The following is a 22,029-nucleotide window of genomic DNA, read 5'->3' on the forward strand; positions in this document are numbered from 1 at the left end:
AAAAATAATGATACAACAATATAAATTTATTCAAAACATAAATACATGGGTAGATTAACCTAAAAAAGTCATCATCGTCCCCAGTTATACTATCAAATCTGAATCTGTAAAAATCAATAAAAATAAACCCATAATTTCTATAAAACAATGGAAACTAATACATAAACTCCAATGGAAAGAACAAAAATAAAAGCTTCAAAAGCATGCATCCAGAACGCAACAACAGCAAAGGGCAGCACAACTGCAATTCAAACGTTTCAATTTCATCAGTATATATATAAATATATAAAAGAAAAAGAAGATTTCATTGTGTTTATAGGTATTAGGTAGTACTTACCATCCTTTCCAGAATCCATCACCTCTGGACTTGGTTTCGACAGCAGCCGGATTTTGCTGACTGTACTCGTCTTTGCTCATCGGGTAACCGGCCGGCGGTGCTGTCACGTAGGGTCCTGGCGCCGTGGAGGGTGGTGGTGGTGCGTATGCAGCTGTTTGATCATTAAACAAGTACTAAACCACATTAATATTTCTGGGTTTTTCATGTAAGCTATAGAAGAAAGGAAAGATTGAAGAAGAGAACCGACCTGCTGATGATTGACTGAAGTGTTGCTGGTTGTGATTCATGGCTGAAAATTTAAGCTGAAAAAAGGAGACTAGTATATTATGTTCCGAAAGGAAGGAGATGGTTGAGAATGTGTAAAAGAATGAATGATGAGGATGAAGGGGTTTGATGGATATATATAGAGAGAAAGGGGAATAGGGAAAGACGGTTTCTTAGAAACCCAACTTTCCTTTCTCTTTCTGAATACCGGTTGGCGGCCTGCACCGCGTGGCAGGTGGAGCCTAAGACCTGGATATATACATATATAAAATAATAATTCTTTATTTATTAAATTTTAAAATTTAAGTATAATCGTAACACTCTTAAATTTATTTTATCAAATTCAAGTTTATTAAGAGCTAGTTTAGTATTATTTTTAAAAAATATTGTGGAAAAGTAATTTTTAGAAATACTTTTTAAAATTTTAGTTTAAGATTTGAGTGTTTAGCATTCTTGAAGTGTTTTTGAGAAATAAAATGTTGATTTTAAACATGGTATTATCAATAACAAATATGTATTTAAATAATGTTCAAATTAGTTAATATTATAATATATGAAATATAAATTTTAAATATTTTAAACAATAAACACTAATTATTTATAAAATTTAATTAGAATATATAAATTATATTTTAAATAATTAAATATAATCATTAAATATTTTAATTAGATATTAACACACTTATATTATTTTAAAAACATTTATTTATTTTAATTAATAATTTTAACATTTTTGTAATTAAACACCAAGAAGAAAAAATAGAAAGTACCATGTTATTAAAAGAGTGAAAAAGTAATTAAGTGAAAAAGTAGTTTTTCCTTTCTGCTTTTGAAAAGGAAGAAGTTTCAAAAAGAACTTGATTAATGTAGCTTTTCTTCTAAAACTATTTTTTAAGCATTTAAGTGAATTTTTTATTATTTTAAAATGTCCAAGACCTACTAAGTTCCAAGTAAATACAGAATTAAGCAATATCAAATCGGATATATTAATATATTATTTACGAAATATCAAACTCCTTATCACTTAACCGGATAAAATGTTATGTACGGATATATTAATATATTATATTTAAAAATTAATTTATTACTAGAGTAAACAACTTATAATATATTATATTATATTTTAACTAATTTTATGTGTATATAATTATTCAAAATTAATGGAGTAGGAAAATAATAAGTCATGTTCTTAAAATTTTCAAAGTTTTATTATTATTTTCTACACATTAATTAAAGAAAAAATAAAGTGGTGACATGCTATCTCCGCGTATGAGACCTAACTTTGCTGTCGTGTAGCTTCCAGTCATTTTCTTTATTAATTAAATATCTTTGCATTTGGATTATAGGATAACGATTTTTACATTTTAATTTTGTTTTTAAAATATTAATATTTTAATTATTTTTTCCCACAGAGAAGTAACCATTTTTGGATAAATATATTAACTTAAAAGAGGTAAACAAAATTTAGTCCCCGAACTTGATATATTTCTCTCTAGTTTATGGACCAAAATGAAAAGAATGACTAAAGTTAAGGACTAAATATTGTTTTATTTTTTTTATTTGTATAACGCGCGTTGTTTCATTGTGAAGTAAAAGAATCAATTGGTCAAAGATACGTGTCCAACCCATTCATATGTTTCCTCACGCATATTACTTACTTCATTAATATTTATGTTTTGTGATTCACAATTAAAAAAAAACATATAAAGCTCCATACCTTTGTGTTCTCAGGGTTTTTGGGCACGTGTACTTGCTCAACAGGGAGACTTTTTGAGGATGGAATATACGTATATAAAAGAAATATTTATTTATTTATATTATTAGGATAAATTATAGTAATTAACTTGACAACTTTTAAAATCCACATAATAATAATAATTTAAAATCAACATAATAATAATAATTTAAGCTCTGTCTAGTTTTTTAAGTGAATTGGTTCTAAAGAAAAAAAAAGTTAAATTTTTTTATAATTGAGACTAAATTAGCATAAAGTTAAAATTGTGGTACATGAAAGAAATCAAATTCCAAAATAAACAAATAAGCAGCAGCAGCAGAATCAAAGGAACATTTTCAGTATATTTAAACAGCAAATGTTCAATTATTACAAGATTCTGTTTTGCTCAAAGAAGAATCCCTTGGCTCCCTCAGTTCCCAACAAATAGAATTTTAAAAAGATTGCATCACCATTCATCATAAATCAATCCCCTTCACAAACTAACATAATGAAATGAAACAGTATATATTATATATATAAACATAAAACTTAAAAAAAAAAAGAAAAAAGAAATTTCCAATTCCATTCCCAAGGTCCTGTACATATTCTTCTTCTAAAACCCACTAAAGCTTTCCCAACTTTGGCATTTGAAATGTTTCAATCAACATAGCAACCATTATAATAATCATAAAAAAGCTTCAACTTTTCATTCATTCACTCACCACTAATTCCCCCCTTTGCCATTGCCATTCTTGGATACTCCCTCCTTGAAATTCCTTTTTAAAAAAGAAAAGAAAAGAAAATGATAAAAAAAAATAAAAAAAGGGGTGTCATTTAAACAAGAACCCAAAGTGTAAAAGACCTCTAAAACCTTTTTTTCTTTTAGGTTAGCCCCTTACTGATTCAGAGTTTATTTGGCTATTACTTCCGGCAGGCGAGTTGGATCCGTTATCCGGGACAGAACGTTGCGAGAAGTCCATTAAAAGCTTTCTTTGAGCTTCATTGGTGTGAGGGAGACTAGCACGTAAGAGCTCGCAAGGCATTTCACGTCTTATAGCTTCTGAACCAATTACTTCTGTGGTTGGTAGAGACTGGTTGTGTATCGATTGTATTATCGACTCGTATTTGGTGACACAGTATTTGGTGAGGAGAGTGAAGAATTCATCAAACGATGCTCTCCAGAATGTGTAATGAGGCATTGGGAAATTTCCGGATGGATGAGTTAAGACTTGAGTGGCTCTTTCGAGAACGGATTTTAGAATAACTGAAGCACCATCACCGGCAGGGCTTCCGAGGGGTCTGAACGGTGGTTGTTCTGTAGAACAAACAACAGCAACAAGGCAAGCACTAAGCGAACGGATATCCATGTTGTTGATAGATAGGGAAACGGTCTTTGCAAGGTTGGTAGTTGTTTCAGCTGCTTCGGGATCGGAAGAAAGACCGCCAAACAAGAATCTCAAGTGACGGAAAATGGCCATGCATACTATTCGAATAAGCTCACTTCCAGGGATGAGAAGTTTAAGGTACCTGGTGATGAGTTTACGACCCTTCGGAAGAGAAACGATCCTTAGGAACACAATGTCATCTTTGGGAGTACAGGTAACCGCATGTCTGCCTTTGCTAAGAGGATCAACGAGCTGAAGCGATTGTGCTAGACTTTCAAGCAGGATCTGCCGCCTCCGTCTAAGTTGAGCTCCACCGTCTTGGGGCTGACTAGACAGTAAGAGCCTGTCAATATCATCAACATCGAAAAGAAGGCCAAGAGAATCTTCAACGGTGATCCTAGCTGCAAGCATCGGTTCCTGTTCTAGAGGCTTCTCGGTTTTCTGTTCAGAGCCCCCATCAACTAATGGAGGATCAATTTCAAGCAAAGGACGAGGTTTACGAATGGTAGGGACGGGGACTTTCCCAAGTGCATCAACATGAACATGCAAATGCTGCTCTCCACTACTGTTACGAGATCGAGAATGTGATTCCTTCAAGTGAGACGGGCAAAAAAGATGTTTAGCCCTGGATCCCGATGATCTTTTGGCAAGACAAGCTTGGTGGTAATAATCATCTACGTAAGGATCGTTACTATGTGTCGCAGCATGTTGCATCTTAAGAATACTCTCTATTTCTTCAGCAGTCATATGCTTGGACCGGAATTGTACCAACCCACTCTCGTTTTTCTGGCTACTGGTATCAGAACTTTGCTGAGAAAACCGCATGCTCTGCCTGTTTCTTGATGATTTCGTCCGTTGTTCCCTATGATCAGCCGTTCCAAACATCATTTTATGCGAAGAAGGATGAGGATTATACAGCTGAGATTGTAACGCGGTCAAATGTGCCAAAGACGGTTGAATCGAATGGTGCAGCCTGTGTTGTTGCGGTGACATTAACTGTGGGGATATCAAGCCATTTTGATGAGGTATTTGATGTTGCAACATATGATGCAAAAGACCAGCATGATCTCCATGTAATAAACCGGAATTGTTTACCCAATGATTTTGCGATCTGCTACTAAAAGATAGGCCCGGAGATGTTAACTGAGACATATTACCACCATAATGCAATCCATGAGATAAACCAGCCAAACGGAGACTAGAGTTAGACAATGGAGAGAAGGGGGACTGAGATCCACTGGTAAGAGCTGGGATTTTTAGGTGAGTAGGTAAAGACTGCTCGCATCTGTTACCAGGAGGTGGGAAAGATGTGAAGGTTGATTTAGATCCAACGATCGGTTCACTTGAAAAGTGATGTGGCTGTGGTTGCTGCTGGGGATATGTAGAAGTTCTATACAAAGGTTTTGGTTCCAGGACAGGAGGAGCTGTAGAAAGAAGTGGTTGCGAGGACCATCCCTTGCCTTCTTGAACATCTTCTACATCGAACATATGCTGATCCATCCAATTTAGGTAGTCTCCATCTTGAGACCAATCAGCAGCAGATGAACCTGGAAGAATTTGTTCACAACTGTAACATAAGCTACTAAAAAGTATAAAGAAGCACCATTGAAAGAAAAATCCTACAAATTCATTACTCGACTAAAGACGAGAACTTTATGTTAAAAAAAAAAAAGGAACTTGAATAAGAATACCAAACTCAAGTTGATCTTTTAGTTAACAGCCTTCACATGGAAAGATAAAGATTTGTTTGTGCGTGTGTATATAAACATATAGATATAGTGTGTGTATATAATAACAAACATTCACTTAAATCACCCATGAAACCGTGTCTGGATAACAAGAATATAAGTCAATTGGTTAAAGTACCTAGCAGGTCCCTATATTATAGGGATAAACTATACCATTAAAAAGAATCTAATAAGTCCAAACTGTAACAGAGTTAACATTTACTGTATAAAAAATTAAAAATTTATTTTTTCAAATGCAGTTCAATTCCAAACAAAGGATTTCATTTACAAAACCATAAAGACCTAAAATATTAACTCTGTTAAACAGTAAATGTTAATTCTATTCCAATTTGACCTTATTTGATTCTTTTTAATAGTACAGGGACTAAATTGATCCATTTAATAGTAAAAAGACTAATTTGTTTAAATCCCTACAATAAAGGACCTATCAAGTACATTCACTGTCAATTTATCTATAGATGGGGGAAGTACAAAATTTCAATTTAGTTCATGTTACTAAGTTATGATGGTGAGGAATGCTTGTTCTGGGGATTTTCAAGCGGAAAAATGGAACGAAATTATTACCCTGTTCATTCATTAGTAGCAATACAAAATTATAACTACAATAAGTGGCATACAATAAGGCTTAGTTCTACTCACTTTCCCTTGAAAAAGATCCCGATCGATCACCAATAACTCCTGGATTTCTTGGTCCTGTAACAACCCTATTCAACTGTAGAAGGAAGAGAAATACATTAAAATGCCACGACCATGAAGGGCAATGGTAAAAGTATCATGAAATTCCCTATATTAGGAGTCAGATTATATTTTGTCCCCTGTACTCAAAATTTGAGCAAATTAGTCCAAGTATGTTAGATCAAAGAGCAAACAGGACTTTTCTGTTAAAAAATTTCATCTATTTCTATTGTTAAAAACTGATCTAGTTGATGGAATAACCAGACTGTTACCAGTGGTGTGCCACATGAGACCAGTTTTAACAGTAAAAATAGATGGAATTTCTAATAGAAGGACCGTTTGCTATTTGATCTAATGTGCGGGGACCAATTTGCCCTTTTTTTGAATGAAGGGGAAAAAATCCAATCCAACTTCTAGTACAAGGGCCTTCATGGTACTTTACCAAAGGACAATACACAAATAAAAACAAAAAATAGTAGCAAGAGAACAAAAGAAAGTAAACAAATGTGTGAGTATGGAGAATTATGAAATTTCATGAATGCTAAGTTAGATGGATTGAGGGACTGACCTTTGCAAAAGTACTAGCCAGATCATCCATGTCAGACAATGATCCTAAACCTACAAGCTGAAAATGAATAACAGGAAAATTAGAACTGAAAATAGTCATATTTCACAATCCAGAAATATCGAAAGTCGAAACAAGATTTGTGTTTAATAGATGACGGACTATTGCAAATAATGAAATCAATATGCATATGCGCAGAAATTAATGGCATAAATTTCTTCAAAAACAAAATGAAACAGAAAGCTAATATTCACTGCTTCATCATCCAAAACAATATATATATATATAAAGCTTTAGTTTATGAGCACATCTTTCTTTCTTCGGATATCTCTTGTTAAAAATTAAAGGAACTATTTCTTTTATCACATAGTACCCTTAATTTTGAATTCCAACATAAAGTAATGTGTATATGAAGTTGCATTCGTCGAAAATAAATATCAAGAGTTGGATCTTTTCATGCATGTTCTCAGATTGATAACACCTTTACAAAAGGGGAACTTCAAATGGATAGAATATTGGTAAAAGTACCATGGAGGCCACTGTACTAGGGATCTGATTGCATTTTACCCCCTCTACAAAAAAAAGGGCAAATTAATCCCTTCATGTTAGTTCAAAGAGCAAATTGGTCCTATTGAAAATTTCATCCATTTCTACTATTAAAAACTGGTCCTTGTACATCAGCATGAAATTTGTCCATTTTTTATACTACAAATGGATGAAATTTTTAACGAAAATGACTAATATGCTCTTTGAACTAATATATAGAGACTAATTTGCCAATTTTTTTGAGTAGGCGGAACAAAATGTTATCTGCCTTCTAGTATAGGGGCCTTCATGATATTTTTACCATAGAATATCAACTCACCTCCAAACCAAAAAAATTCCATTCGAGCAAAAGTATTTGGAACATAAGCCAATTGCGAAAGTGTAAACTGTCTTACAACATTACATAAGTACACTAATCAAACTTCTTATTAAACTTTGTAAAACCTTAAATTCGAAAATAACCAGGGAATAAAATACACTTAAAGTTCAAAATGTGTTTAACAACATAGACTAAAACACAAATGATAAGTACAAAATTGAAGGCCAACAAACTCGACGATGATGTTTAAGGCCTAATCAAACTCCAATGTAAATAACAATTTAAGGTCATAACATAGGATTTTTCATATCATGGAATGAAAAAGTAGCAGCATCTACAAAGTAATGCGGAAGTAACATTAAAAATGCCATAGAGGCCCCTTTAATAGTAATTAGATTGCATTTTGCCCCTTGTTCAAAAAAAAATGATAGGTTAGATATAAAAACAAATTGATCTTTTTGTTAAAAATTCCATCCATTTTTACCGTTAAAACTGGTCTCTGTACGACATACATGTGGCAATTATATCTAGTTATTCTGTCAGACATGCAAAGGACTAAACTGCTCTTTAATCTAATGTAGATGTAGAAAGACTAATTTGCTCGCTTTTTGAGTAGGGGGCAAAATGCAATCTGACTTGAGGGCTGCACAATGTGTAACCAAAGGAATAAAATCTCACCTCTCCTCTATCAAACAAATGGTACTCATCATCTTCAGTGGATGCAAACACAGGAGAATCCTCTTCACCATCTTCTAAACCCCCCAAGTCCACTTCTGCCACAGCATTTTGACCAAAAAATTCGTACTGGGATGCATCAAAAAGAGCATTATCTGCAAAAAAATAAAACCATAAAAAAATAGCAATTAAACAATATAAGCCGATGAATTGATACAATACATCTCAACAAACCATCGAAAAAACAAAACCCTACAATTAAACTAACAAAACCGAAATTTTTAATTTTTTTTAAAGAAAGGTAAATCAGTAATCTAGCAAAGACAATAAAGCTATAACGTTTGGTAGCTGAGAAAAAAAAAGTAAAGATCCAAACTTTTCATGAAAATTAATTTTCTTTCGCATCATAAAAACAAAAACAAAATTGAAAAAAATTAAAAAACCTGAGGAAGCTTGAGAGAAGCTGCTGGGAAGTTTACCATCGGATCTCTCCATATTTACAAAAAAAAAAAACAACCTAAAAAGAAAACCCTAAATACAGCAGCAGCAGCAGCAACAGAAGAAGAAGAAGAATATGAAAGTTTATAATTTGGGGGAATTTTTGTTTTGAATTAAGATGGAGAAATGAAGGGGGAGAGTGGCAAATGATGTAAATAAAGGAGGATTAAGAGGGTTTTTTTTTTATTTAAGGAAGGGAAGATAGAAGGAAAAAAATGAAGAAAAGAAAGAACGAAAAATCTCTCTCAGTCTCTGAGAGAGAGACGGAGGAGATGAAAGAGAAAAACTGGAAATTAATAAAAAGGAGGGTTTGGTTTCTTCTCTCTTTTTTTTTCCTTTTGGTTTCCTTTATTAAAAAAATATTAAATAAAAATTTAGTAGTATTATATGGTTATATAAATCATAACAAATAACTAATATTATATACTCATAAATACAAAAGGAATATAAATATATATAAACAAATAAAATGCAAAATCAAATTGGTACTATTTGTAATAAACAAAGAGTCGAAAAAAATTAATCAAAAATTTTCCATCACATTCATACATATTGAGACTGAAGGACCCAAATATCGCAATTGCACATGTTGAGATTAGAATCAACTTAAATAAATCATGTGTGGGTTGTCTTGAAATTTATTTCGACTTAAATCTTATTATATGTGAATCCTCCTTTGAGTTATTGTGGTCTAGTTTTAGATATATTTTGGTGTTTGGTTGTGTTTAATGTTATTAAAGTCGGACTAAAATAATGATCAAATCAATTAGATGAAGAATCGATGATATAAGATTCAAGCGCTTAAAACCGATAAAAAAATTTTTGAACAAAACTCTTGACTGAAACCAATAAACTAATTTTATTAAAATTTTATGAATTTTTAATCAAATCGATTTGATTTTAAAATTATGCTTGATAATAATTAATTTTAATTCTAGTGAATTTGAATGTATATTATTTATAATTATAATTTTACTTATAAATAAACATTGTATATTTAAAATATTCATACATTTATATCGTATTTATATAAATTTTATGTTAATATTCATGTTTTATCATTCTTTCAAATCTATAAACATAGAAAGGTTAATAAACCGAATTAATAGTATTTATATTTAATTTTAATTCTAAAATTTTGATATTTTTAAAAATAAAGAAATAAAATAATTGGTAGCTAAACAAACTTGAATGAGATGAATTGCATTTTGTGTTTTCATACACTGACTGACACGTGTTGACACTGAGAAAAGGACTGATTGAGATTGCTACATTCAACAAAATAAATCACAAAAATTAAAAGTTATATTCTTTTTTAAAATTATTACAGAGAATATTCCAACTTACTAAAATCTAGAATTTTAAGTGAAAAATATTGGATATACTGTAAGGAATACATATTGGAATTTCAAGATTTTTAAGATTTATATTTTAATAAAAGAAAATTAAATTGAATAAATGATGCTTTTGCAACAAAGAAGAATAACTTTTCCGTTGAATTTTTATTATTATTAAAATCAGTAAATTTAAATTGTTTTTTATACATTAAAAACGTTAGGCATGGACCAAATTTAATTTTTAATGAAATTTATTATTGTACTTATATCATAGGGGCACGTAAAAGAATAGGAAATAAATTTTATTTGAGTTTAAACAAATATCGTAAACTTGTTTATAAAGTAATTATAAAGTCAAAACATGCCTAATCTAATTGATTACCAAATGGCTTATCTTTATGTTTAAGTTGCCAAAAATTAAAAAGTGTTAATTACATCATTTTCAAAGGGTTTATTTGACACATAATGTCCATTGTTTTCGTTATTTTCCTTTTCATTCAAATTTTTAGATTCCATTTAGACAAACAAAATTAAGTCAAAGATTATAATTCTAATAACATTAATATTACTTTAAAATTTTAAAACATTTTTTAATGAAATAAACATGAAAGCAACCGCATCATTCAAATCAATTCATTATGCCTTTTATTTATGCTAAGAATACTCGTAAACCCTACACAAATTTTTTCATAATTAGTTTAGCAATAAAAGGAGAATTTTAGTAGCAATATCCGAAAACCACTTTCAAGATTATTATGTATAATAATTTAACTTTCATTTTAATGTTTGAAAATGATAAAGAACTCTTTATTATTACAAATGATCAAATTAACTAATGTGACAACAACAATGACGATAAGTAGACATTCAAGACTTTCGTCTTTATCCTATCATCCAAATATTAAAAAAGTATTGAGACCAATTTCACTTATCAAATTAATTACACTGATAACAGAAGCATCTTATTGGTTTATTTAACTTTCTTATCAAAGATTTCCATCTTCACTTTTCCCACCTTTCATGCCAAAATAGTACTAGCAACCTACTTGGAAGAGACTCGAACTCAATTCAGCTCAATTTTAGCTTGAGTTATCGATTCAGCCAAATTTAAACTTAGTAATACTTGACTTGAACAACTCACGAGCTTTATTGAGCTTTTCATTTTTAATATTATTAAATTACATTATTGCCCTTAAAATATATTATTAACCTTAAGCTTAATTATTGAGCCAAACTCAAACTTGAATATGAAAATTGATAAACAAGCTTAATCAAGCTCGAGCTCGAGTAATTCAATTATATCTCCTACCAAGCTCAAACTTAAAAGTAGATATTCAATCGAGCTCGAACCAAGTATCAAACTTCAAATCTCGAGTTCAGCTAGAGCTTGAACTTGCCAGTATTTAAGCTCAGGTCGGCTTAGTTACACCCCTAGTACTTGGTATACACATCTATTTAAGCTAAGTTATCCAAACTCTTAGGTGAATATCAAATATATCAATATGTCATCAACCGAACCATGAGTAAAGTTAATAAAAGATTTGTTATCAAGTCTTCAGGTCAAACTAGTCCTGGGTTCAATCCCTACCTCTACCTCTTCCCCTTATCAAATATATATTTACTCAAACAACAATGTATCTCCAACACATGTATATTCGAACTTTTTAAAGTTTTCCCAATCATACACGTCCAGATAAATGTAAAATGAAAACTTGGGTTAACATCAACTCTTAAGTTGTAACCACAGGAAACAAAATTTTGGTTCAAAACAGAATATGCTGATTGCATAAATCTATATAATTAATCAAAGAACTGATTATGTTTTGTAATAATCCAAACTAACAAGAAAATCTCAGGGGAAATTAAGTCTTATATATAAAAAATATCCAAATGAGGAATAAAACCTGAGAGTATGTTTAAGAGAGGAATGCATATCATCTTCTTGCATGCTATGTCGTAGTTGTTCTTTTCTTTCGCATTGTCCAGAATGCAGCATGGTAATGGTTCTGCAAAGAATATCATAATCAGGAAGTTAAAATTTTAGGACACAACATTTAACTGTACAAATAGCATTATCTGTGATGGCGGCTAAGCGCAAAGCTTGGGTATCATGTTTTTTGGTGTCTTTGATTGATGTTATAATGAATAGGCTAACGACATGTAAGAATAGGCAAATGGGCATGGATGAACTATTTGATTAGCAAAACCAAGGTAAAATGGCTCTTGGTGTCTTTGATTGACATATATAATCAACCGGCGAAGTACATGCGAGTCATGGGCAAACACAGTGATGAACAGTTTGATTATGAACATAATATGGAATCACCAAAGCAAGAAGAGCACCATTTCCATTTAGATTTAATAAGATAGAATGTGACACCTGGAATGAGAATTAGTGGAGAACAAGGTTAAAACACTTACTTGCATCATGGATCGAGGATTTGTAGTATACGTTGTTTCAATGGTCTGTTCTTTCTGCAGTCATGAATATGACAGTATGATTGAATACATGGCTTGGCCAAAAATTAAAGGGAAAAAAATTTATGGGACATATAAGAACAAAAAGGGTGTACAAAATATTACCTCTAACTCGAATCCGTAGTGAAAAGCAATCTTCTTTACATCTTCCAAACTCAACTCAATTGACATATCCTAAAATGCAGATAAAGGGAGAAAAAGGTAAGGGAGGGATATAGAATAGTAAGGGGCACGGTAGCAAACTGGACATCTGTCTTTACAAGCTAATTGAGCTTGACTCGAGAAAACACGAACTCCAGTTAAGTTGAGCTTGATTTCTCAAAGGAGCCAAGCTGAGCTTTATTTCTCAAGGGAGCCAAGTTTGAGTATCCTAATTCATGGCTTAAGTTGCCTAACTCCTACCTTGAGTTGCTCGTGAGCCTAATTGAGTTTTTTATTTATTATTTTAATACATCTTTTTATTATTTTTAATTAGTGAAGAAAATTTTCAATTTGAGCTCATATTCATGCACAAATAATCAAGTTTGAGACAGAGCATGAGAATCAAGCTCTTTTTTCACTAGGTTAACAAACCTATTGAACAAGCTCAAGTAGTTTGGTTTTTATCTGAAATCGAGCCTTTTCAAGTCAAGCTTGAGACCGAGCTTCTTACTGCTTAGGCTTCACTCAATTACAACCCTTAAAGTGAGGTGAGTGAAGCAAAACATTAAGATCAGCCAATAAAATTGCTTTGGCATAGAAGTGCTCAGAATACGACTTACATCTTCCTGCCCGTACATGTCTGCGAAGTGATACAATAGAGGTCCGAAGTTTATCCAAACCTGCCATCCAACCAATTGTTTAATCATTAAACCAACTCAAAGCAATGTTAAAGATAAAATGAATAAAACAGTGTTAAGGGTAACTCACACCACCCTCCTTCAAAATTCTTGATATGATTTCAATGTACTCAATGATGTTGTGCGCCGTGTCAATAAAGAAACAAGTCACAACAGCATCCCAGACTCCTGCAGACAGCATAAATACACTCCATAAGGTTTTACAGTCCGATATATATTTGCGGTACAGCTAATATGCACATACGTACATCCATATATATGTATGTGCCAACAACTTAAAAACTGCACTCCTATTGTAGAATGTAGCCAACCCACAAGAACCTCCCCCATTGAAGGATTAGTGCCATCATTGGATAAGTAACAACAAGAAGATAGATTGCCAACCTAAAGGGTCATTGTCAGCCACAAAGCGGCTGGTACTCTGCTACCATTTCAATCAGTTTTAAGGAAAGTAGTCCTACCGCACCTTGGCCTTAAAGGTATGTGTTCTACTTTATATGTACTACTATTCTAGCTAGTGTAATTAATAAATAAGGAGCATACAGTATAACATTCATAGTCAATAGACAAAAATTACAATATGCAGGGAATAAGAAGAGCCAGTAACTTTACCAATCTGGCTGGAATCATTATAGACTTCAACAAAATCCCCACCACACATAGAAAATCCTTCAGTAATCCCTGCACTGCCAGCAACCAGAAAAGCCAATGGCAACTTAGCAATGAAATTCACGTAAATATTATGAAGCAAAGAACCTCAATGGAATCGACATAAGTTTTATAAGCAGCAAGACAAAGATTTGTCCATTAAGTTTTTCATAGGCTGATAGGTTTTACACAATAAACTAAGCCTTTGATATTCATAGACTCTATTATATAAGATCATTACCACTAGGAGTTTCATAAAGAAAAAAAAAACTAAAAATAAATCAATAGCAAGGCAAAATGCTTCTCCTAAGCTCTGGAGTTGACTTGGAAGGTATATTGCACGGAACAGGTTCAAGAAAAGTAAATTACATAAACCTGTAAAGCATTTATAGGGAAACCACAGAAGTAAACAATGGCTTAATACCTCGCTGGATGAATATCTGGTATTAAAACAGGACGAAGTTGATCATTGTCTGAAAGTGAATTGCAATTGCTGTGGATCCAAGGATATATTGTCCATTGTCCAGTTGTTTCAGTACTGGAAAATGAAATAGAACAAATAAATTTTATGGCTCTTGGGATTTGGGAAAAGGAATAGGATAGATTTAGCAGAACACGCATCTTTACAAAGGGATTCTAGTTTGCATAAATGCACTAGAGGTAAAGTTCTTACTGATTAAGAATAAAACTTGAACATATCATCATGTAGTACGAAAATTCATTTCCTTGACTTATGAAACCTGTTACATGAAATGAGAAATCTCAAAAGAACAATGATAGCCTCCGTCCAGTCAAAGAAGTAACGGTTTGACATAAAATACATACCAAGGCATGAAATCTCTAGGGCTAGCCGCCCAAGTCCAGCACCAGGAACTAAACATGCAGGAGGGCTGCACAACAAAATATATGGTTTCACTACAATAGTAAAACAAAACAGTTACATACCACAACATAACAAAATACAGTTACAAAAAATATGGTTTTCTTATCAGTCATATTAGATTCGTATACAAGCAGGACGCTCACGGTCTATCTGGATTCTAATCCCAAAATTACCGCAATATGAGTGGTTTGCTACTCTTGAAAAAAATGCATTTTCTAACCAAATTGAAAAATAATGCTATCATCCTAATCATTAGACAAGTGAAAAGAAAATTCAGTGTATATAAGGACAAAGTCCAAAGTAACACATTAAAGATTCGTACCTCTCTTTGGAGCGATTAGGAAATTGAGCATCAAGTTCTTCAAGAATGGGCTTATAGCACTGATTTCGTTCTTTTTCTCCCTGCAATAAAGTAATAGTTCCATGTTTATCAAAAGAACATACAAAAATGAACTTATACAAGTTTGTCCAGAAACCATCCATGGTGACTCGAAACTTGAGAACCATTTAAAATAAAATATAAAAAAAAACAGTACCTCTGCTGCCCAGTCTCTTACAATATTTCTTATTATGCAACGCACCTGAAGAAATAAATGAAGCAGACATGAATTACAACTTTTTTTTTGCAAGTTTAAACAACGAAACATATGTCATGCTAAAAATTCCAAACCAAAATTCTAACTAAGACAGCAAAGAGTAAATTAGGACAAATCTATATTATTATAAGACCTTCGTGCAATACTTAAAGAGATAAAACTAATGGATATGCTTAGGACTAACAATTTAATTCAACACTAACACTTAACAGCAAGAGCATGAACACCAACAAACCTTATCAACATCAACCAATGGAACATTTAACTGCAATGACGGATCCAACCAGTCATGTGGAGATGAAAATGCCTGAATTTAAAAACAGATAGGCAGAGATAATTAGAAAAGAACGGCAAACAGAAAATAGTTTGAATATCACACTTCAAAAAATTAGAGACAACACAAAAGTGCACAGATAACTTGCTTCAGAATCTGCCAATACAAGAATGAAAGGGAAAAGCATTTTAAAAAGAAAAAAAAATCTTTTCATAAGACTCTTCAATGAGGGGCCCCATGCAGCCCTAATCATTTCTCATATATCCAGCCTCAACACGTCTGCAAATAGTAGTTAAGAAATTCTATTAACTTCTCTCTAGAAAGGGAAACTTCCTATCAATGATCTCCAAAGTTGTGTCTGTATAAACACTTGTATGCATCCCATGAATGCATTTTGATCAAACAGACAGTAACTATTCCAAACAAGAACCACAGTTTATACACATATCTTACAACACAAGATCAAATAAGAAGAAAAAGGAGGGGAAGGGATGAGGGACACAGATAGAAAAACATAAAGTTCCCTACTCCTAAATGTCATAGAAATATGTAACTATAAAAATTAGGGAAAGCAATTATTTTTCTCTTGGTTTGGGGTAATGGGGAATAGAATCCCACTCTTTGAATGGGGAATTATTAACCCACAAGTTGAGCCAAATGCTTGGTTGCAGAAAGAAATCATGATAGATCAGAAGATGCCACCCCTAACTTTCATTTGTATTTGGTAAAAATGCAACACCTAATTAACTAAGAACTTGTTGAATCTTTAAGCACTTTTTACAAATAAAAGAACTAAATTTTCATCCAGCCAACATCCAACATCTCATTTGTCTTGGTGAAAGATAAAAACAGCATGTAAAGAATAAAATGTATTACATTCCCATTAGAATCAGCAACATCGTTGCTGCAACATTCAGCTATCTCATTGTTATTTTCCACTTCTCCAGCACCGCTTCCAAAGATAGGCTCATGTTGCTGTTCGCTTTTCACCTCCTGCAGCTATCTACAAAAGTCAAATTTCTAAATGAAAAGAAATAAATCAAGAACCAATCAAATGGTGGAGTTTTGATATTTATTATACAATTAAATATATTTCACAAAAAACTGGTGAGTGGGCACCTCTGTTGTTGGATTGCTCATTATGTTGCTTTTTTCCTGAGAACAAGCTTGAGCATGGTTGGAACAACACATTCTTCCGCTGGTTGATGCAGACTGACAAGAGGAAGCATTTCTCTCCTCAGAATGGCAATGCCCATGTTCAAAGTTTTCTAGGTGTGGATCCTTGCAACCATCCACATCCTGGCTCATATCTAAAGGAGGTTCAAATGCCTGTCAAACAGATTTTAATAATTATAGCCTTTTGAGTATATTATCTTCCAATACAAACTAGTGGACAAACAGAAATGTACTCTGACACACCTGAAGCATGGTAAATATGAAATACGAATTCAAAGAAATACACCTGCACCAAGAAATGTGAGAAATTATAATTTGTTAAGATGTCAAAACCATATTTTAGTTGAGATACACAACACAACAGTTTTCTTTTCCTTGAAAGGTTTAATTAGGAATATAGTTAATGCACTTGTACAAATTGTTTAAAAGAAGCAAATCTAGTCTGTGTACTTCAACAAAAGTTTCAGTTAGGTCAAACATAAGTCTCAAGTTAAGATTTAGGACCTGTTCTAAGTTAAGGCAGCATAAACTGGGAACCAGAAATTAAACCACAAATAAAAGCAAGGAAATAGAAATTTACCTTCTTAGATTTTGGAACTTAGAAGGATAGTGGGGCAACAAAGCCTGAAAAATAAACAAACAAATTGAGAACATAATAAAGCAAGGATAATAAAGGTAACCATTTAAGAGCAGAACAATTTGGCACAAAAAGTTCCTATCACACTGAAGATCTTGCAGCAAAGAAGAATATTTAAATGACTGCATCCTTGTAGATAAGGCCAGTACATTTCCGAGCAACATTACATATAAAGTATGATGAAGTAAATAGCAAAACACCCTATCGGAATACTGAGAAAGAAAATAGACATAACTGGACAAGAATCTCAATTTCCAGTTTTCTTTCGTTGGGTTAAAAAATACCCTTTGCTTCCACCCTTCCTAACAGCAGCAACTAAGACAACAGCTAAGTCCAATTTGCTTCATAGCAATAGGTAGGCACATTTTTTTTTCTAAAAGCATGTAACTAGTCTCAGTTATGGTTAGATAGAATGTTACACCAAGCTATCTCAAGCACTTTTCTCAGGTTCTGAAGTCTGAATCAGGGAGGCACGTTTATAAAATGTCTCGGAATGGAAAATTCTTGCAACCATCTTTATAGTTGCCTAACTGTGAAGCACACCAGAAAAAGATTTATTAATGTCAAGTTCAATAAAATTCCCTCACTGTTTTGCTTTAGATTCGAAGGTAACCTTAATAACTAAAAAGACCCATTACTGGTATTGAGCATATATTTAAAAAAAAAACCTAAATTTAGGTTCCTCCTTTTCTCTAACTATAACCACTAATCATCATAATGAACATGGTCTTGAGCATGTTATAGTGGTAAAAGATCATAGCCAACTGTATACAAATTTCCTCAGATCAGTTGCAGGCAAAAGTAACTTTTTAGAGATTAGTCAAGCAAGAGAGAGCACCTTGTGAGCAGGCGGAAGCTTCTTAAATGATTTTTCATATCTTCTAACATCCTCTTCAGCAGCCTCTGGATAACTGCATAAATTATCCATGCAAGAAAGGGGAAATATCATTGATAATTGAAACAGGGTTGGCACTTGGCATGGAAAGTTAGAAACTGTCTATTGCTAGAGATAATTGCTAAGTTAGCACCATATGGAATAACCGAACCCTTTTCCTCATTTAAGGTAAGATCATTCCTTTTAATACTTGCTTTAGCTACAGAAACAAAATGGAACGAAGTGCATTTGAAATATAAAAGCACATAGTATTTTTGCAAAAGTAAAAGCTCTTTGTCAGTAGAAATTAGCATGACTTGTTGCTTTTCATTTTAACCACTGCTACCCTACGGATTGGCGGTTCACAGCATTCCTTAGTTTTATACAAAACAATTATACCTAAGTATAACATTTCAGTCATGTTTAATCAAATACTTTCTGTTTTTTTGAAGCAACAACAATAAAATAACAAATAGCTAGTAGCAAGCAAAATCAACAACCAAAGAGAGGCTAAACTAAGCATAGTATTCACAACCAAAAGCACATTTAAAATAATTGACGGCAGACTATAACCAAGTAACAACAGAAGAATTTGTACATAAAATATAATAACTAGAAATCTAATACTATTTTCGACAGGGAGGATGAATCAATAACAGCATATGTAATATTTTTAACTCAACCATTAAATTAGAACATTTTCTTTCTATTTTTCCCTCTCTTTCCTTCCTTCCAAACAGAGTGTAAATATGCATACAAATGTAATAAAAAAACATGAACTTAGAAGAAGAAAAATACTTCAAGCACGATAATCAACAATATCTTATACTTCACTTCAAACTCTTTAAAGTACCGAAAATTTGTCCACATTAGCTTAACCTTCAAATTTAAAATTTAATTTTAAGTTTATACATCGCAGTATACTATATTCAACTTCAATGGAACTGCAGCCGAAATTAATTTTATTTATAAAAAACCTAAAAATCATCGTTTCTCATTATACCTTTTCCTTTAAAAAAAATGAATCTACTCAAAATGATTCAGAAATCAAGCGAGACTACAAAGAAAACTCATAATAATAAAAACAATAAATTCAAAAAAAAAGAGAGCAAAATCGAAAAAAAAAACGTACTTGAGATAAGCACTGATAATACGGCGAAGGGATTTGACTTCAAGTGCTTCTTCAAGCTTCCTTTGACGACGTCGTTCTTCGTCTTCTTCAATCTCCATTGCCCTCTTTCTTTTTTCCCTTTTGCTGCTTCTTTTTCTCACTGATCGCCAATAAAAAAAATGAATTTTAATTTTTTTTAAAATGTTGCTTTTGATAATAAAGCCCTAATGTGTACTGTGTAGTAGTGTAAGCGTACGACTGTTTTACTGTGAAAATAAAGTCAAAAGTGAAATTTTTTTTCCCCTTTTAGCCTAGATAAGATATTTGTTTTAATTTTGCTTCTTTTATAATTCCTTTTACTACTGTTATTTTGTTATATTTTCATTATTTAATTAAGTTTATTTTATATATAAATTTATATTTTACATTGTTATTTATAAAACAAATACAACATAAATATATTTTTATTTAAATATATTTATTATAAAATATTATAGTGCAATTTTCATTTAACAATTGAAATTTATTTTATAATACGAAAATATTATATAATAATCAATGTCGTATAAAAATTTAATAATAAATAATGTTGGAAAAATATGGAGATCACATATACAATAAGTATAATTACATGTTATTATTTACTATCATAAACTAATAGTTCAAATTAAGAGTGATCTAATTTGGTTTAGTTTTATTGGGCTTTAGATATTAGTCCCCAAATTACACATATAGATAACTAATCTAATATGCCATCTTTAGAAAAGAGAGTCATTTTCTCTAAATTACTTATATGATAATTTGGAAGATCAAAACCGTAAGGTCTAAAGATTTAAGAAATTGATGAATTCAAATACGCTTCCGCATCTAGTTTTGTTCTTGATTTATTATTGATGATTTGACATAACAGATCCTAGTTTATGGTTTGTTAAGTTTTATATCAGATATTATTTTACGGTTCTAACAAATAATCTTTAATTAAAACTTAATTTAAATTACATATATTACATATATGATAGTACATATTGACACATTAGAGTTGTAAGAGATAAATGAAGCTAAGCATTATTTAAACAAATGCTCATATTTATATAATTAAAATATTCACATTTTATACTAGGTTAAAATATTTATAAATCTTTGTACATTCAGAATTTGAAATTTAGTCCATGTACTAGTGTTTTTGAGTTAGTCCTACTTTTAGATACCAAAATTCAAGTTCAATTGTTATCATTATTAAAAAATTTTGTTAAATTCATGTTCATTGTAAGTCATTTTTAGTTACATGAATACCGAATATTTTTATTTAAAATGTGACATCAACAAAATCGACAATAAAATTAACAATTGGACTTGATTTTAAATCGAAAAGTAGAGAGACTAAATTCTTGAAAATAAAAGTACGAGGACTAAATTCTAAATATGTGAAGAGTACGTAGATTTATGGCATTTTAACCTTTATACTACAAAACATTTATTATTAATATATTTATAATTGTAATAAAGATTTATTATTAAAATATTAATATTGAAATATTTTTAATATTATATGAAAATATTATTTAAAAACATTATTAAAATAAAATTAAAATATTAAATAATTTATTAAAATAATAAATTATATTAATAATCTATTATATGATTAGATATAGATAATTAAATATGTATGTTTAATGATATTGAAAATTATAATATTTTATTAATTTTAAATATTTTTAAAAATAAAATTTATTATTAATATAATAATATTAAAAGGATAAGTCATTTTATAGAAAAAATGATTTATTTTCTATTGGCTAAGTTGTTTTCTATGAAACAAACACGGAAAATATAAAAATATTTTTGAAACCATTTTCAATGAAACAAATGGATCCTTCATTTTAAAAGCTGAGTAATTAAAGATAATTAATCTAAGATTATTTATGTTTTTTATTTGTACATAAATTTAATTGATATAATAATAAATTAAATCTTTAATATTTATATATTGGATCAAATTGGTTTTAAGTATAAAAAATTATTTGAAAAATATATAAATATATAAAATCTACAAAATTCAAAAAGTATATAAAAAAACTTTTGCTTCAAGTACATATAACTATGCAGAATGTGTTAACTTTTAGGACTAAAAATGTTATTATATCAATTAAAATTATGCAAAATGATAAAAAACATTAGTGTTGTGATTAATTGTCTTTAGATGCTCATTTATGTAATTGTAAGGATTAAATTATTCTGATTTTATTTAAAAGAACCGATTTGCTTAATATCAAAATTGAGGAAAACTAGAAAGATTTTTTATGTTTTTAATGTTATCGTGAGCAGACAAAATTATACTCTGTATTGAATTGCTTTTACTTTATAATTGCTCCGCCACGTGATTGTAATTGTATAGACCCGAATTTGGATTGAATTGCATATGTATATATTAAAACCAATAAAATTTTGAC

General features: G+C 31.1%; 3 protein-coding genes across 4 annotated transcripts; all 3 read right to left on the bottom strand.

Moving 5' to 3' along the window:
- LOC105789572 (protein CYSTEINE-RICH TRANSMEMBRANE MODULE 4) lies at positions 1–753 on the bottom strand. The gene is made up of 3 exons (XM_012616946.2): positions 585–753; positions 338–488; positions 1–241 (listed from the first exon to the last, which is right to left on the bottom strand). The coding sequence occupies exons 1-3, from the start codon at positions 622–624 to the stop codon at positions 196–198; spliced, it is 237 nt and encodes a 78-aa protein (XP_012472400.1). The 5' UTR covers positions 625–753; the 3' UTR covers positions 1–195.
- Positions 754–2,657: 1,904 nt separating this feature from the next.
- On the bottom strand, positions 2,658–9,038 carry LOC105789562 (protein PAT1 homolog 1). Its single transcript, XM_052633347.1, has 6 exons — positions 8,672–9,038; positions 8,232–8,383; positions 6,692–6,748; positions 6,088–6,160; positions 3,215–5,247; positions 2,658–3,091 (listed from the first exon to the last, which is right to left on the bottom strand). Exons 1-6 carry the CDS (start codon positions 8,721–8,723, stop codon positions 3,026–3,028), a joined length of 2,433 nt encoding a protein of 810 aa, XP_052489307.1. The 5' UTR covers positions 8,724–9,038; the 3' UTR covers positions 2,658–3,025.
- A 2,660-nt stretch (positions 9,039–11,698) lies between these two features.
- Positions 11,699–19,771, bottom strand: LOC105789553 (uncharacterized). Of its 2 annotated transcripts, none has more exons than XM_052633803.1 (18): positions 19,601–19,771; positions 18,433–18,505; positions 17,538–17,581; positions 17,201–17,243; positions 16,901–17,110; positions 16,658–16,774; positions 15,743–15,814; positions 15,448–15,492; positions 15,234–15,313; positions 14,854–14,918; positions 14,702–14,768; positions 14,453–14,566; positions 13,993–14,066; positions 13,451–13,548; positions 13,303–13,362; positions 12,647–12,715; positions 12,485–12,538; positions 11,699–12,069 (listed from the first exon to the last, which is right to left on the bottom strand). In XM_052633803.1, the coding sequence occupies exons 1-18, from the start codon at positions 19,696–19,698 to the stop codon at positions 12,013–12,015; spliced, it is 1,440 nt and encodes a 479-aa protein (XP_052489763.1). In that variant the 5' UTR covers positions 19,699–19,771; the 3' UTR covers positions 11,699–12,012. The 2 variants fall into 2 exon arrangements, with proteins under 2 accessions (XP_052489763.1, XP_012472385.1); XM_012616931.2 differs by having other exon boundaries at positions 16,658–16,780.
- Positions 19,772–22,029: the final 2,258 nt, after the last annotated feature.

Source organism: Gossypium raimondii, chromosome 7 (genome assembly GCF_025698545.1).
Source record: "Gossypium raimondii isolate GPD5lz chromosome 7, ASM2569854v1, whole genome shotgun sequence".
NCBI lineage: Eukaryota > Viridiplantae > Streptophyta > Magnoliopsida > Malvales > Malvaceae > Gossypium > Gossypium raimondii.

Excerpts from the sequence above, each read along its gene's own strand:
- LOC105789572 (XM_012616946.2), bottom strand. The coding sequence starts at position 624 with ATGAATCACAACCAGCAACACTTCAGTCAATCATCAGCAG. Across the intron at positions 489-584 it reads CTTCAGTCAATCATCAGCAG|CTGCATACGCACCACCACCA; the intron begins GTCGGTTCTCTT and ends ATGATCAAACAG. Across the intron at positions 242-337 it reads GATGGATTCTGGAAAGGATG|TTGTGCTGCCCTTTGCTGTT; the intron begins GTAAGTACTACC and ends TTTGAATTGCAG.
- LOC105789562 (XM_052633347.1), bottom strand. The coding sequence starts at position 8,723 with ATGGAGAGATCCGATGGTAAACTTCCCAGCAGCTTCTCTCAAGCTTCC. Across the intron at positions 8,384-8,671 it reads CTTCTCTCAAGCTTCCTCAG|ATAATGCTCTTTTTGATGCA; the intron begins GTTTTTTAATTT and ends ATTTTTTTGCAG. Across the intron at positions 5,248-6,087 it reads GGGATCTTTTTCAAGGGAAA|GTTCATCTGCTGCTGATTGG; the intron begins GTGAGTAGAACT and ends AAATTCTTCCAG.
- LOC105789553 (XM_012616931.2), bottom strand. The coding sequence starts at position 19,698 with ATGGAGATTGAAGAAGACGAAGAACGACGTCGTCAAAGGAAGCTTGAA. Across the intron at positions 13,363-13,450 it reads GAATTTTGAAGGAGGGTGGT|GTTTGGATAAACTTCGGACC; the intron begins GTGAGTTACCCT and ends GTTGGATGGCAG. Across the intron at positions 12,070-12,484 it reads ATCCTCGATCCATGATGCAA|AACCATTACCATGCTGCATT; the intron begins GTAAGTGTTTTA and ends TATTCTTTGCAG.